Raw genomic sequence first — 15,435 nt, forward strand, 5'->3', positions numbered from 1 at the left:
TGCCATCCATGCCCGATGCAATATAGATGTACCCTTTGTATTTCCCTTTCAATGTAGTCGTATCAACAGCCAACACGGGTCTTATGTGGGATATAAATCCCCTAATGCTTGCTCCAATCGTCATAAAAAAATATATAAAATTGTTATTATCGTCTGTTTTAATACGTGTAACAATCCCAGGATTCTTCGACAATAACTCATAATAGTAGGCAGACAACTTAGCAAAATTCTCCTGTGGAGATCCCCTAACACTGTTAAGTGCATACTCTTTACCTCTCCATGCTTTGTTGTAGCTTATATTTACCCCATATTTTTGCAAGAAATCATGTTGAATTTATTTGGGTTTGTAAACACGTGCAATACCTTTATATTTAGATTTGATACGTTGCCTGATAACCCGACTACTGGCCTGCTTATATTTTAAATGCATGATATCTAACGAGTAACTGTGTACATTATCAAAAATTCTTACAACAAATATTTCTCCATTTTTAAATGTGGTTGCACGTAGTTGCCATTTACAAGTATTTTCCAAGCATACAACCTCATACCGTTGTGTAGTTCACCGTGTCATCTTAAACTCTTTATTTTCACGCATGCAATAGATACTCAGTTTATTTTGTAAGTCACGTTAGTTGCGAAATAATTGTCCAACTACTATCTTCTTATAGCCAGTGAACTTTGACGAAAATATGGCCATAGAACCACTTCTGTTGCTCGATGATATGTGGTCACTTGTAGCACGATGAACCCTAACATCATCAACTCCTTCATTGTTCATTTCAGGATGCATATCATTATCATTGTCCGGTAACTCATGATCAAAATCTACATCATTATGATCAACATCATCCCTTGTTGCATTGTAATTCTCATCATGATCAATATTATGCAACTGCTCATACTCCTCATAGTTAGGAAACCATTCAGCATAGTCACCCCCACATCAGCTCCTTCGTGGATATTAAATGATGTCCAGGCCCCACGAACATCAACTTGATCTCTAAATTGAGTTTCTTGAACCATAATTTCCTGAGATGTAGCCTGAATAGGTTCAGTATCAGAAACTTGTGGTAGACGAACGCCAATTGGAGGACAAGAAAAAGAATGAAGATTACTCCCACTATCCGAAGCAAATGCTGTTTGATGAACATTTCTAGATACGTGTTCAACTTTCGAAATCACCTCAACATACAATGGAGGCCGCATCATTGTCATCCCTCTATTCCTCACTTATTGAAGAAAGCATTTCACATCCCTATCACAGCGTATTTATGTAGGATCAAACTTTTCTGCATATCGTCCATATATCCATTTTAGCTTTAGCAAATATTCATTTTGATCTATCTCAATAGAATTGAAAATCTCATCCTCTAACTCTGATTTTGTACATCTCTTACTGACTGAAACCATTATATTTTTATCATTTCGATATTTCCAATTACCACCATTATTTTGTACCAATGTTCCATTGTATAAAACCGCAATTACAATATCATTATCTTCTATTTTATTACAAAATTAAATGAATAACATTAAACTAAATCAATAAATATATACAAATTTGAATAATACTAAACAAATATATTAATTGTATTAAAAAAGTTGATTTTGTTTTTTTTTGGGCCAAATATACATTTTTCCTACTGGTGGAAAACTAGCGGAAAACTAGCGGAAAATTAGCAGAAAATTTGCAAAAACTGACAAACTAGAGGAAAATGGCAGAAGTTTATCTTTTTCACTAAATTTTCTCCATTTTTACTGTTTTTCGTAATTTTTCAGTTTTACACAAATTTTCCCTCATTTTCAAACCATATGCCACCTAAGTATCTTTAAACTCACATATAACAGCTCATAAATTAATTTCTTGCATACTCATATTAAATAAAAAGCTTAAAAATTCCAAAACTAACAAAAAAAATACAAGAAAAAAGAGAAAAAATACATATTTCCTCAATTTCATCAAATAAAAAAAAAAGATAAAAATTTTACCCGAGTTTAGTTTCAGATATGGGAAAATACAAGAAAATAAGAATGAGAGGAGATGAGATGCAAAGAGTGTTTGTGGCCTGTTAGAGAAACCCTTGCACAAAACATGAATGGCTGTGTATAGGAAGAAGGAAATGGTAAAAAAAACATATTGCGTAATTTTCAATTTTATCAAAAATATTTTTATCCTAAAATGGTTAATTTTTTTTTTAAAAAAATTTTTTTACTATTCTTCAAAAAATCATTTACGGTATGGTTAGTTTTCAAAAAAACCCTTAAAAATGACACCACTTGTATGGTGTCTATTAATTCACTACCTGCTATCTTTTCTTCTTTTGTATCCTAGGAGTGTGGCTGTCAAGCCAACTCCCTCTTGTAGGCCTCTGACTTCGGGATGTCTTTTGGTTTATAAAACTAACTCCATTCAGCCATCAAAAGAATAAAAAGAAAAGAAAAGGAGATGTGGTTAAAAGTAATGCGGGTTGTGAGTTTTTTTTTTTAATTTAATTTTTTTTAATCTTTTTTCTAGTAAAAAATTTCAAACACATAATTCTAATCATAACCCAAATATCTATATACGAACTGCAATCAACCCAAATAGCAGTCACAATTTGTCATTAAAAAAAAATAATAATAAAATTGTAAAAATATCTTCATTGTAAAATTTTATTTTATTATTAATTTTTTTTAGTTTACAGAGCTGATTGCTGGCACGCATCAATTTCATGCACGGTCACCTACCTCACTACGTAGTTCATAAGACCAGTCGAGTCGCAGTGGCAGCTCAAACGGCAGAGCAAGCCACAACCACGCTGTGGAAAAAATAAAAAATAAAAAAAATTCATAAGAACGGTCTCGTTTTTTATTATTATTTTTTTATTATTTTATTTTTATTTTTGGCTGAAAACAGTCTTGTATTTTCTCACAACATCAAAAACAGTTTCCCTTCATACATGTAGCGTTCTTTAAATTTGATAAGGTGGGTCCCTTTCTATTATTACCATGGGCCCACCATTTTTCATATACATATATAAATAGTCAATTCCCGTCTATTCCCAAACTTCCCAGAACAATGTCGTCGGAATCCGGCACCGCAGGAAAACAGAGACTACAAGGCAAGGTCGTCATAATCACCGGCGGCGCCAGTGGAATCGGCGAGTCCGTCGCTCGTCTCTTCGCCGATCACGGAGCTCGGATGGTCGTCATCGTCGATATTCAAGACGATTTAGGCAACAAAGTAGCCGAATCTATCGGCGTCCACAGGTGCACCTTCGTCCACTGCGATGTATCCGATGAGACCCAAGTCAAAACCACCGTGGAATCAACGGTCCAGAAATTCGGTCAGCTCGACGTCATGTTCAGCAACGCCGGGATTCTAAGCAACTCCGATCAGACCGTCCTCGACCTCGACTTTTCGGCGTTTGACCGTCTTTTCGCCATCAACGTCCGTGGAATGGCTCTGTGCGTGAAACACGCGGCGCGTGCCATGGTTGAAGGGCGCGTGAGGGGGAGCATAGTGTGCACTGGGAGCGTGGCGGCGAGCCACGGTGGAAGAAGACGCACCGATTACGTGATGTCGAAGCACGCCGTGCTGGGATTGGTCCGTTCGGCGAGTTTGCAGCTTGGCGCGTACGCGATCAGAGTGAACTGTGTATCGCCCAATGCACTGGCTACGCCGTTGACGTGTCGCTCGCTTGGAATGGAGGTTGAGGAAGTACAGAAGCATTACGAGTCGCTTGCGCATTTAAAAGGTGTTACTCTGGAACCGAGACACGTGGCGAATGTTGTGCTGTTTCTTGCTTGTGATGAATCGGAATTCATCACAGGCGTTGATCTGGGAGTTGACGGAGGCTATGCCCATACATGATTAGCCGGCCATTACACAAACTCCTCCTTTTTTTTTTTTTTTTTGGTTGAATAATTTACCCAAACTCCTTGTGGGTTTTAAAAAAAAAAAAAAAATGTTATGATGAAAAAAACAAAAAAGGTCAAAAAAACCGTCCAATGTGTATTATTTAATAATAATGGCCTCACGTGAGATTTCTTATTTTGCCTTTTTTTATTGAATATTAATTAATATTCTTGCAATTAGTTTTGAAAATGGCACTTTTTTCTTTTTTGGATTAAAAAATTTAACTTAGTTATTTAAAAAAAGAAAAAAGAGTTTAATTAAGATTATGCATTTTTGTCCATATTTGATGATCAATTGTCCCTTCGGAGATGACTAATTCTAGTATTAATCCCAGATTTTGATTAGATTAGTTTGTGTGTAGTAAAAATTATCACACCAATTCTAGTATTAATCCCAGATTCTGATTAGATTAGTTTGTGTGTAGTAAAGATTCTCACACCAATTTAACATATGTCTTAAACAATATTTTAAATATTGAAACTTCTTAAAATTGTTTTTGAAATTTTTGTTGTTTTAAAAGTTTAAAAGGAAATTTAGATTTCAAATAGTAACATATAAAATTTTTATAATATTTATTAAAATTTTTAAACTTTTATCAAATTTTTTAGAAAATTTTCTTTCAAAATATCCATATCAAATCTTTAATAATTTGGTAAAAAAATCTATAATATCCATTAAAATTTCAAAAATTTTCATGTAACTTTTCTAAATTTTTATGGAAATTTTGAAAATATGTATGAAATTTGTTAAAAAATTTTATAAAAAAATTTAAAAACATTATTGATATTTAGTAAATTATTTTAGCAAATTAACTTTAGTTATAATTTTTTTTACATTATGATTATCTTTTACGTATTTAATGATATAAATAAAATAGAGTGAATTGAATTAAATAACTTTGATAGATTTTATTCATTAATTATATATATATATATATATGTATAATTGCGATACATTTTGTATAAGATAGATTTATTAAAATTCCATAATTATAAGATTACATTTGGTATATAGAATAACTATTCATTTAAAACTAAGAATAACTATTCATAGGAATAGAATATAGGAAAAACACTAATAATTTTTATTTATATGTTGGATAAAAATATTGACTTAAAATCAAAGTTTAGCCTTTATAAATATTTTTTTTTCAAAAGTATTCAAATTTGATAAAATATTAATTAAAAATTAAATTGTATATTTATTTATATATTTTTAATATATGATAATCAAGTTAAATTTAAATATGATTCTGATAAGGATATTTTAAAGTTTATTCAGATTAAAAAATAAAAATATGAATTTTAAGGTTTTAAAAATGAATTATTATTCATTCAAATGGAGGCATATTTATTCTTATGAAATAACTATTATCAAATTCAAATACTTATCAAACATAGGAAAAAAATAAACCTATAGAATAAGAATTCTATTCTTATGTTTATTTCATAAACCAAACATGCTATAAATTAATAATTGATTACATAAGAATAGAAAATAATAATATAAAATAATAATATGAAAATATAATAATATGTAGAATTAGTGTTGATAGCATTTAAATTAGTAATATTAAGTAAATAAAAATAAAAAGATGATAAAATATATTATGCTAAATATTAAGGACAACTATATTTAATACAATATTTTTATAGTTGACATATTAATAATTACATAAAAATCATTAAAGAGATATATCTTTTAATAATTACTTTTTATATTTTACTACTTAAAATAATAATAAAAAAGAAACTAATAATTTTTAATTACTTAAATGTTCTATGAGTATTGAGATGATATTTATAAAATATAATGTAATTATAATAATTTTTTTATCTTAATTAATAAACATATATATTTATTTATATTTTTATCAAAAATAGTTTATTTATAATTTTTACCATTTACTATAAATTAAATTGATTAAGAAAAATATAATATCTATTCACTAGTTTTATGATTATTCTGATAGTTGATTATTTAAATAAATTAATTCTAAAATTTCAATAAAAAAATTAATTTTTTTATTTTTTATTATTTTTATAAATTTTTATCGATATTTAATATTTTTTGATATTTTTATAAAAAAATTTATATTTAAAATTTTTAATATTTCTACTTATACCGAAAATTTTGAATCTTGGTATTAAATTATTACTAAACATTTTAGTTAATTAATAAATTTATTATGTTTTATGCAAAGGCAAAATAGAAATAGAAAGTGAAACGAATAAATAGGTCACGACATGCATAATTTTTTGACTGGGACTTAGATAATGTTGAATTGAAAATATCAAAAACAAATTTAAATGTAAAAAATAAATAAACGAAACAATGATATTTAATTTTGAACGGGACAAGATTTGTCAAAAAGAATTGGCTGCGCCGTGTTTAACCGAAAAAGAATGATTGTGCCCTGGTATTCTCTTGGACCTTTTTAATAATTATTTGACCAAAAAGAATACAATATGGAAAATATAAAAAATAAATAAATAAATAAAAATATTTTAAAAGGAACTGGAAAACTGTTTTTTTTAAAATGAAAACAAATGGAAAAGCATTTTATTATTATTTTTAATTTTTTTTATTTTTATTTTTGAAGTAGTTTTAATTAAATACGGTGTTTAAATTAATCAATATGTTGCATTTAAATCCCCAACGACCCACCATTTGTATGAGCATTTTTTCAATGGCATCTACGTATCCATGGATTCCATCTATTTACTAGGAAGGAGTACCTATTTCGAAAACATGGTAGTTTTTTTTTTTTTTCTTACTCCATTTGTATAAAATGAAAAATAGCCAAACCACCCAAATTCCATAGAAAATATTGAAATAATAATGTCGGGATACGGCGCCGGCGGCAATGGGAGACTAAAAGGCAAGGTCGCCATAGTCACCGGCGGTGCCAGCGGAATAGGCGAGTCCGTCGCTCATCTCTTTGCCGATCACGGAGCTCGGATGGTCGTCATCGTCGACATCCAGGACGATTTAGGCAACAAAGTAGCCGAATCCATCGGCGCCCACAGGTGCACCTTCATCCACTGCGATGTATCCGATGAGAATCAAGTCAAAACCACCGTGGAATCAACTGTCCAGAAATTCGGTCAACTCGACGTCATGTTCAGCAACGCCGGGATTCTAAGCTGCTCCGAACAGACGCAGACCGTCCTCGATCTCGACATCTCGGGTTTCGATCGTCTTTTCGCCATTAACGTCCGTGGAATGGCTCTGTGCGTGAAACACGCGGCGCGTGCGATGGTGGAAGGGCGCGTGAGGGGAAGCATAGTGTGTACTGCGGGCGTGAAGGCGAGCTGCGGTGGAAAAGTATGCACCGATTACGTGATGTCGAAGCACGCCGTGCTGGGATTGGTCCGTTCGGCGAGTGTTCAGCTTGGCACGTATGGGATCAGAGTCAACTCTGTGTCGCCCAGTATGGTTCCTACACCGATGACGTGTCACGCCCTGGGGATGGAGGTTGAGGATGTAGAGAAGGTGTCTCAGATGCTTGCGCATTTGAAAGGTGTTGCTCTGAAACCGCGACACGTGGCAGATGCTGTGTTGTTTCTTGCTTCCGATGATTCGGACTTTATCTCAGGCGTTGACCTCGCTGTTGACGGTGGATACATCGTTAGTTGATTGGCCGGCCAATTTTAGTTTAGTTTTGGTTATGGACACTTAAGAAGACAATGGTGTTAAAAAAAGTGTCCAGTTTTATTATTTGATAATAATGGCCTTCCGGCAGAACTCTTATTTTCCCTTTTTTTTCTTTCTTTTTTTTTTTTAAATATAAATCTTAATTAATAATCTTACTATTAGTTTTGAACAAGATAATTTTTTCTTTTTTTGAAAATTCAACTGGATTTTATTATAAAAAAGAAAAAAAGTTGAAGTTGAATTCAGGTATACATTTGTTGTTCATATTTGATGATCAATTGTGTCATTGGAGACTTGTCTAAAAGAAATTAAATGAAACAAAGAAATTAATGAGGTTTTGATACAATGAATATTCTATCGGAATAAATTAATGAGGTTTTGATACAATGAATATTCTCTCGGAATAAATTAATGAGGTATCACTCGGAATAAATGAATTAATCTGATATCCTCCTGTCCCATTGACATTTACAATTTTTGATTCCGACTTATAAAATGTTCGATTGGAAATATTAAATTAAATGTAATAAATAAATAAACAATAAAAAAAATGAATAGATTAATTGTAAAATAGACAACTGGTTTTTAAAAAAGTAAATTTTTTATACATATATAGTTTTTTGGTGCATATCTAAAATAATTTTGCTGGGAAAAATCGAGTGGCTGACGGAGAAATAGGAAAGTCAACCGAGAGTCAGTAGAGTCTCTCAGTTCAATCAACCTCAAAACATTTTTGAGCTCCTTCTAATGGTTGTTGTTGGTTCATGAAAATCCAAACGAAAACGAAGACAATACGCTGTCGTTTACTAGCTAAACCATGACTTTCAGCTCCGACTCTCGTACCCAAATGGAGTGGAAATTCTCTCAGGTTTTCGGCGAGCGACCTCCTGGAGAAGACGTCCACGATGGTGAGGGGTTTCGATTTTCTTCTCCTTCTTATTATTTTGTTCTCCTTTGCAGTGTTTGGTTGCTGAGAAAATTAACAATTAGTGAAACTGCTGGAATACCATTTACAACCATGGTTGTTCAGTTCATTTCCCCCAATTTTTTTTTTTTTTTTTTTTTGTTTTATTCAAAATTTGTAGTTTCTGGTTGTTTTGTTGGTTCGTTTTTTATAATATATATATATATATATATTTTTTTTGGGTTTTTGTAGTTGATATTATATCTGCAATTGGATTCGACAAAAGTGGTGATTATCTGGCCGTTGGAGATCGAGGTGGTCGCGTTGTAATATTCGAAAGAAAGGATGGGAAACTTGTGAGAATTTTATACATACGTTAAGCTTTCTTTTTCTTTTCTTTTTTTTTTTTTTTTTTCAGCAAGAAGAATTCTCTGAAGTCATTTTTTTGGCCTTTTTTTTTTTTTTTTTGGTTATGCTGGAAGCTCTATTGGTTTTTGTTGGCTTTTATTGTTGGATTAAATTAAGTTAATGATATTTTTGACAAGTTAAATCAGAAACGTTCCCATAGAGAGTTGGAGCTAATGGATTTCACTTCAGCATGGCATCCTGATTTCCAGTACAAGACAGAATTTCAGAGTCATAAGCCCGAGGTATGCATGCTTTGGATTTTGTACTTAAAGGCAGTACCTAAAATGGGTTTTATGCTTGTTTTTGAATATATTAATGCTTATGTTTGTGTTCCATGTGTTCATTTGTTTCCATAGTTTGACTACTTGAAGAGTTTGGAAATCGAAGAGAAGATCAACAAATTAAGATGGTCTGCTACGCCCAATGGGTCGCAATTCATCCTTTCAACAAATGACAAGACGATTAAGCTCTGGAAGGTGAGTGTATTTTTTTATTTCTCTTAAACAATTAAATTTACTAATAAAGCATGGCTATGTATAACCATTTATTTCTGAAGTGAGTGGACAATTTGTCCACCTGGTAGTGTAGGAATTCGAAGGACGTGGTGTATGAGTAGGACTGATATGATTAATGAGGGGGTTGGCAAAAATTTGACTATTCCAAGAATTTTAGCTTCTTAAATGGAAGAGCATCGCTGGGTGACAAAAACAGGTGGATGTTGAATGGTTTTATATGAAGTAGAAACAACAGTACATAAATTTATGAAGGATTTCATAGTTCAGTGTCAAAACCAGCCGAGAAGAGTTTCATTACCTTGATCCTTAAGTTAACCAAAGCTGAAAGAAGTTTTCTTACTTCCAGCAATCATGTTGTCGAGTAATGCAGACTTGTTTGTTTTTTTGGTTCTTGAGTCCAGGTGAAGGAACATAAAGTGAAGAAAGTCAAGGAAATGGATCCTTATCCATATGTGAATTCGGAGAATGCACTTTTGGCCGAGAGGAGTTTCATTACTGAAAAAGTTACGTCATCTGCTGTTAATGGCAATCATCCAGAATGGACCGAAAAGATGGCCTTGAGCATGTCACTGTCACAAGACATACATTCCGAGGTTGTTACTTGTGGATTATGGTGAAACTTTTCTTCAGTTTAGTCTTACTTATTGACTACTTAAGTTCTGCTTAATGCACAAGGTTATCATGCTAGTTTTGTTATGTAAATAGATTACTGATATTGAAGACACTGCTCAAACAAGATGCCGGAAAGTGTATGCTCATGCACATGACTTTAATATTAACTCCGTCTCTACCAACAGGTGAAGTTTGCAGGCATATTTTTAGTTCTTTCTTCCTAGCTTATAAGTTGCCTTGTCCCTCTGCAGATATGCAATAATACATGTTTTCCTCTGCACATAAACCATTTATTATTCCTCTTCTGGTTTGGTTATTCTTGTTTTTATTTAAACTGCAGAAACATTATGCACAAATACCAAATAGACATTAAACTGTTTGCAGGTGCTGTGTTTAGTCTTAGATAATAATTTGGTTTCACATTCAATGTCCAGTGATGGTGAGACATTTATTTCTGCGGATGACCTTAGAATAAACTTGTGGAACCTTGAGATTAGTGATCAGTGTTTCAATATCATCGACATGAAGCCATCAAACATGGAGGATCTAACTGGTACTTATTCCTTTTCCTTTTGGTTTTTTTGGTGGGCTTCTGTATTTATTTTTTCTGGGATATGTTAGCAGTACCCTCTGTTCTCCTTGTTTTGCATGGTACAAATATGTTCAGGTATGTAGGTTGCAATGATATACACCTGTGAAATGATGCAGTGCAAAAACTACAAAATCAATTCTTCGCCAACTTTTTTACTTGAGAGTTGAGATTGGAATGAGTGCTGGAAAAAGATTTTGAGCCTTCTGTTAAGAATCAGATTCATCTCTCCCTAGACTAGGAAAAGAGAAAATAGATAAAGGCGTCAAATGGTTTTATGTGCATGAACTATGTCTGAACAATCCTAAAAAATTACTGCTGCGACATTGTTAACTTAATTCTTTGGCTCATGATTAAGGCCGGCTGTGAAATATGTCTCTACATGTAATGATTTTTTAATTAATTCATTTACTCAGAGGTCATAACATCGGCTGAGTTCCATCCAAATCACTGTAATCTGCTTGCATACAGCAGCTCAAGAGGGTTTATTCGTCTAGTTGACATGCGACAGTCAGCATTATGTGATCACAGTGCAATAATGTTAGTTCTCCATTTGTATTCCACCTTTTGTTGGTGTTTTCTTCTTCTCTGTGTTAGGAATTTTATATTATATCTAAATTGCTAATAATTTTGCATATTATGCTGGTTGTTTCTGACACTAGTCAATGCACTGAGTGTACAGATTACAAGATGGAGATTCTCATGAGTTGAAATCATTTTTCACGGAGATCATTACATCCATCTCTGATATAAAATTTTCGAAGGATGGGCGGTACATGTTAAGTCGTGATTACATGAGTCTAAAGGTTTCTTCCTACTTTTTTTTTATTTAGTTTTTCCTTTTTTAACTTTTCTTGCTAGAAAGAGTCTGAAATCTTATTACCATATTAAGTGTGACAATTCAAGTCTGCTTTTTCCTGTATGTTTCTTCATGCAGAATCCAAATTTAGGGTGGGAGCTGTTCATAATTTTCTTTCTTCAAACCATGCTTGTGATGGCACATTTATACAATTCTTTTCTTATAGTTTCTTGGTAGATCTTACCTTATTTTATGATGGTACAGTTTTGTCAATCTTACTGTGACTGTAGTCTGTGGATCTTTCTGGACTTAAATGTATTTTTCCTTCAATAAGAGATTATCTCCAGAATAATTATTTTATTTTACATTTTATTTCTGGAAGGGGCACAAAACATCATATTAGCTACTGATAGTATATGTATTAGCATTCTATTCTTCTAGTTTTCCTGCCCAATTGTCTTTGGAGGTGTCAATTTTATGTTGTACTTCATGTGCTGGAAATCAATGATATCCAGTTATGTATTTCAGGTGTACTGCAAGTTTTACGAAAACTCAATCTCTTGATTTCTGTTAGTCATCTACATTACATGTGTCAGTTTGAATGTTGTTTGAGCACTATAACATAGGATCTCTATTGATGCTTTCCTCTCTTGTTTAAGCTGTGGGACGTTAATATGGATTCTTCCCCAGTTGCAACGTACAAGGTTCATGAGCATCTGCGCCCTAAGGTATGTGCATATCTTGACAACACCCAATTGAAGATGTTTTTTGTCGATGTCTAGATGTTTCATCTGCTTCAATTGTTGATTGGAAATACAGTTATTCTTTTCTTACTAGCTGTCAGGGACCTATTATGCTATGCTTGACATTGTATGTACTTTCTGGTTACGAAATTCTAGGATACAGATTCTGTAATGGGAAAGCTTACCCAGAGAGCTTAACTGCTCTTATGGTATATACCTTGCCAATGTTAATTGATTACAATCTTGAACCTTATTCCTAAAGGAGATTGATCTGTTAAACCTTCCAGTCTACCAAATAGATACTTTTTTGTTCTAGGAGAAATCATGTAGTGCCCTATAGAATCTTTAGCCATTAAGCATGAGGTTCACTAAGTACCACCTACATGCCAAGTCTCCTGGCGCTGACGGCTTCCATGTTTTTGGCAGTTATGTGAGTTGTATGATAATGACTGCTTATTTGATAAATTTGCTTGTGGCCTCAGTGGAGATGGACTTCTGTTTGCCACTGGATCTTATAGGTATTCTTTTGACTCTAATGCAGATGCATACTAAGTTCTGGGGAATTTTATTGTTGATCAACTTTGGCTTTTATTTTTTCCAAACATGCAGTTCTAGTGACAATAAGTTTCTTGAATTTTGAATTAGCAATCGTTTGTGCATTTTCTCCCGTGGAATTCAAAGTGAAGGAATCACAATAGAAGCTAGCAGAAATCCTGAGAGGTGGCTTTTTCTCTCTTTTATTTTTCTTGTTTATAGTTTTCCTAATTGCATTTGTTGAATTGGCAGAACCTGGATGTAAAATCAGAGACGAAAATTTTCTGCTGGGATGATGGCATTTGGCCAATAGTTTAAATCCCATACAGGACTGGCCAGATAAACTGCCTGAACCAGGACCTGGTCACATCCAGGCTGGTTGGAACCAGAGTTGTTCTTGGTCAAATCTCAGTGTGAACTATTTTTTGCCTGTTGGTTGAGCTGCTCAGACTGGTTAAATGTTCCGAGTTCGATCTCAGAGCTTACTTATATTGCTCAACTTTTTTTTAATGGCAAAATGCATTGGGAAGGTATTGATATCCAGGCCTTTTGGTCATGAGAAGATACCCCAAGCAGCTGCTACTATGTTACATAATTATTTTTGTCTTTTGTTTATGCACATGTTTCTAATGCAATTAAACACAAAACTTTCATCTCCTTCATATATTCTTAGGAAGTAAATCTTAGAACACAAGGTAATGCAACCCCTACCATAAAGAAAGTAATGAGAATTTATTTATTGGCAAGGATGGACCTAGAGTCAAGTTGTAAATTCTAGATTAACTTCTATCCTAGGAAATGCTTTCCTGATGTAGACTAGGACACTAAATAAGTACCTCCAAAGCCATTCTAAGAGGTCCCCAGAAAAGGAGTATCTGGACCTTTTCCTTCTGAGAGTACCCTTTTAACTGTGCGTAGTCTTTTTCAAAAGTTTTCTCCGTCAAAATCATGTTGATTTCTCAATTATGGCAGTCTTCTGCAATGGTTGTTGTAGACTTGTAGTTACATATGTGGGCTGTGCATTGTGTAATTTTAAGTTATTCCAATGATACCATTATGTTTCCCCTGTACTGAAGTCTTGATTCTCCAAGATAGGCTAAACACTAGGTTAATTCCAACATGATTGATTGTTACATAAAATGCTTATAATGACCGTTTTTTGATCAAATTTAAACTGTACTTTTCTGGACTTGTTAACAGGAGGCCACTTCCCCAAGGTGCGTCCAGGACAAGAAGGTCTTCCTTGAGCAATCTGACACGATTTTACCGACAAGGTTGGAGTCTCAAAATTTGTTGTGTTTTCAGTCTTATTATCTCATAGTCTTCTAATTTGCTCGAGCTTCCATCTGAGATTAACCTATCTTTTCTGATTTTTCAGGGCATGAAAATTCAAGCTCAGATCGTAATGACTTGAGCTGTAATTTATACTCTAAGCTGCTACATCTGGCATGGCATCCATCAAGAAATTTGATTGCTTGTGGTGCTGGGAACAGCTTGTTCATGTATTATGCATAGGATTTTGTGCAGTACACTTTTAGAAAGTGAAACCAGGGGCCTCTGATTCATCTCTCAAAGTAGGTGAAATTTTAGATGTTTCACGTGTGTAAATTATTTCTGTCCTTTCTAAAAATCGGGGAAAAAAAAAAAAAACTAATTGTATATTTAGCATGCAAAGGTTATATAAAAGGGTTTTCTTTGTTGTTCTTTGCATCAGGTATAATGAAAAAGGTTTGATTTTTTTTTAATAACTTTTATTAAACCCAAATGGAAATTCTTGTAACTTAAACTAATAAAAAAGAAAATTACAAGAAAATCACAATGATAACTTTTATATTGTAAAAAATTTTAGATATCTCATTGGATTTTGAATTGTGAGCGTTTAGTTGATTTCAGATAGATCGAGCTTTTAAAATTCAATAAGATGTGCAAGTATTTTATTTATTTATTTATTTTTGAATTGTTTTAGTTGACCTATTAAATAAATTTTATCTAGTTCCATTATAAATTTATACTTTTATACCTATTTAAATTTATTATTAAATATTTTATTAATTATATATATTTATATTTAGAAATATAGAATTTAATATTTTAAATATTTTCCAAAATATGTAATTGAACATTTTAAATATATTTAAAAATATATAATTGAATATTTTTAGATATGAATATTTTAGATGTGTTAAAAAATATATGATTGAATATACCAAATGTATTCAAAAATGTACAATGTTCAAATATCTCAAATATATTTAAAAATATATAATTAAATATTTCAAATGTATTTAAAAATATACTACTGAATATTTTTAAAGGGTTTCATAATTTTTAAATTAAACATTTTAATAATATATTTTTTCATTATCAAAAAATATTTTAATGGAAAAAAATATCTTGTGAAATTTTTATGACTATTAATTTTATCTAAAAATATTGTTAAAAATTTATATGAAATGATGTTTAATTTGTAAAAAAATTATTAAGAAAAAATATTCAATTTATGAGAAAAAAAAATATTTTTGACTTAGTTAAAGGTTTTTAAAATTATAAATATTTTAGATTATAAATATTATATAAAATTATTTTATATTTTTTATATATTTAAATGGTAATCTATAAAAATGATATTATATAGAATTTAAAGAAATTTTAAAAAAGAATATGCAAGTAATTTTCTAAAATATAACAATAGTATTTTAAATAATTTGTTTATTTATAAAAAAAAACTACATAAGACAAATTAACAGTATTTTTAAAAAAAATCCTTTCCAAC

At 31.9% G+C, this 15,435-nt stretch overlaps 3 protein-coding genes across 10 annotated transcripts; all 3 read left to right on the forward strand.

Moving 5' to 3' along the window:
- Positions 1–2,863: 2,863 nt before the first annotated feature.
- LOC107418376 ((+)-cis,trans-nepetalactol synthase NEPS1-like) lies at positions 2,864–4,036 on the forward strand. The gene has a single exon (XM_016027063.4). It carries the CDS (start codon positions 3,062–3,064, stop codon positions 3,854–3,856), a length of 795 nt encoding a protein of 264 aa, XP_015882549.3. The 5' UTR covers positions 2,864–3,061; the 3' UTR covers positions 3,857–4,036.
- A 2,543-nt stretch (positions 4,037–6,579) lies between these two features.
- LOC107418373 ((+)-cis,trans-nepetalactol synthase NEPS2-like) lies at positions 6,580–7,660 on the forward strand. The gene has a single exon (XM_016027059.4). The coding sequence runs from the start codon at positions 6,743–6,745 to the stop codon at positions 7,538–7,540; it is 798 nt and encodes a 265-aa protein (XP_015882545.3). The 5' UTR covers positions 6,580–6,742; the 3' UTR covers positions 7,541–7,660.
- A 521-nt stretch (positions 7,661–8,181) lies between these two features.
- Positions 8,182–14,372, forward strand: LOC107418367 (serine/threonine protein phosphatase 2A 55 kDa regulatory subunit B alpha isoform). Of its 8 annotated transcripts, XR_003056021.3 has the most exons (15): positions 8,183–8,466; positions 8,715–8,818; positions 9,008–9,112; positions 9,227–9,346; positions 9,787–9,978; positions 10,091–10,182; positions 10,432–10,550; positions 11,003–11,126; positions 11,269–11,392; positions 12,045–12,113; positions 12,555–12,646; positions 12,774–12,848; positions 12,915–13,192; positions 13,863–13,936; positions 14,041–14,106. XR_003056021.3 is itself a non-coding variant. In XM_016027052.4 (14 exons), exons 1-14 carry the CDS (start codon positions 8,376–8,378, stop codon positions 14,175–14,177), a joined length of 1,518 nt encoding a protein of 505 aa, XP_015882538.3. In that variant the 5' UTR covers positions 8,185–8,375; the 3' UTR covers positions 14,178–14,372. The 8 variants fall into 8 exon arrangements, 4 of the variants coding, with proteins under 4 accessions (XP_015882540.3, XP_024929473.3, XP_015882538.3 ...); XR_003056020.3 differs by having other exon boundaries at positions 12,774–13,192; XM_016027052.4 differs by lacking the exon at positions 12,915–13,192 and having other exon boundaries at positions 8,185–8,466; positions 14,041–14,372.
- Positions 14,373–15,435: the final 1,063 nt, after the last annotated feature.

Source organism: Ziziphus jujuba, chromosome 2 (assembly GCF_031755915.1).
Source record: "Ziziphus jujuba cultivar Dongzao chromosome 2, ASM3175591v1".
Classification (NCBI taxonomy): domain Eukaryota; kingdom Viridiplantae; phylum Streptophyta; class Magnoliopsida; order Rosales; family Rhamnaceae; genus Ziziphus; species Ziziphus jujuba.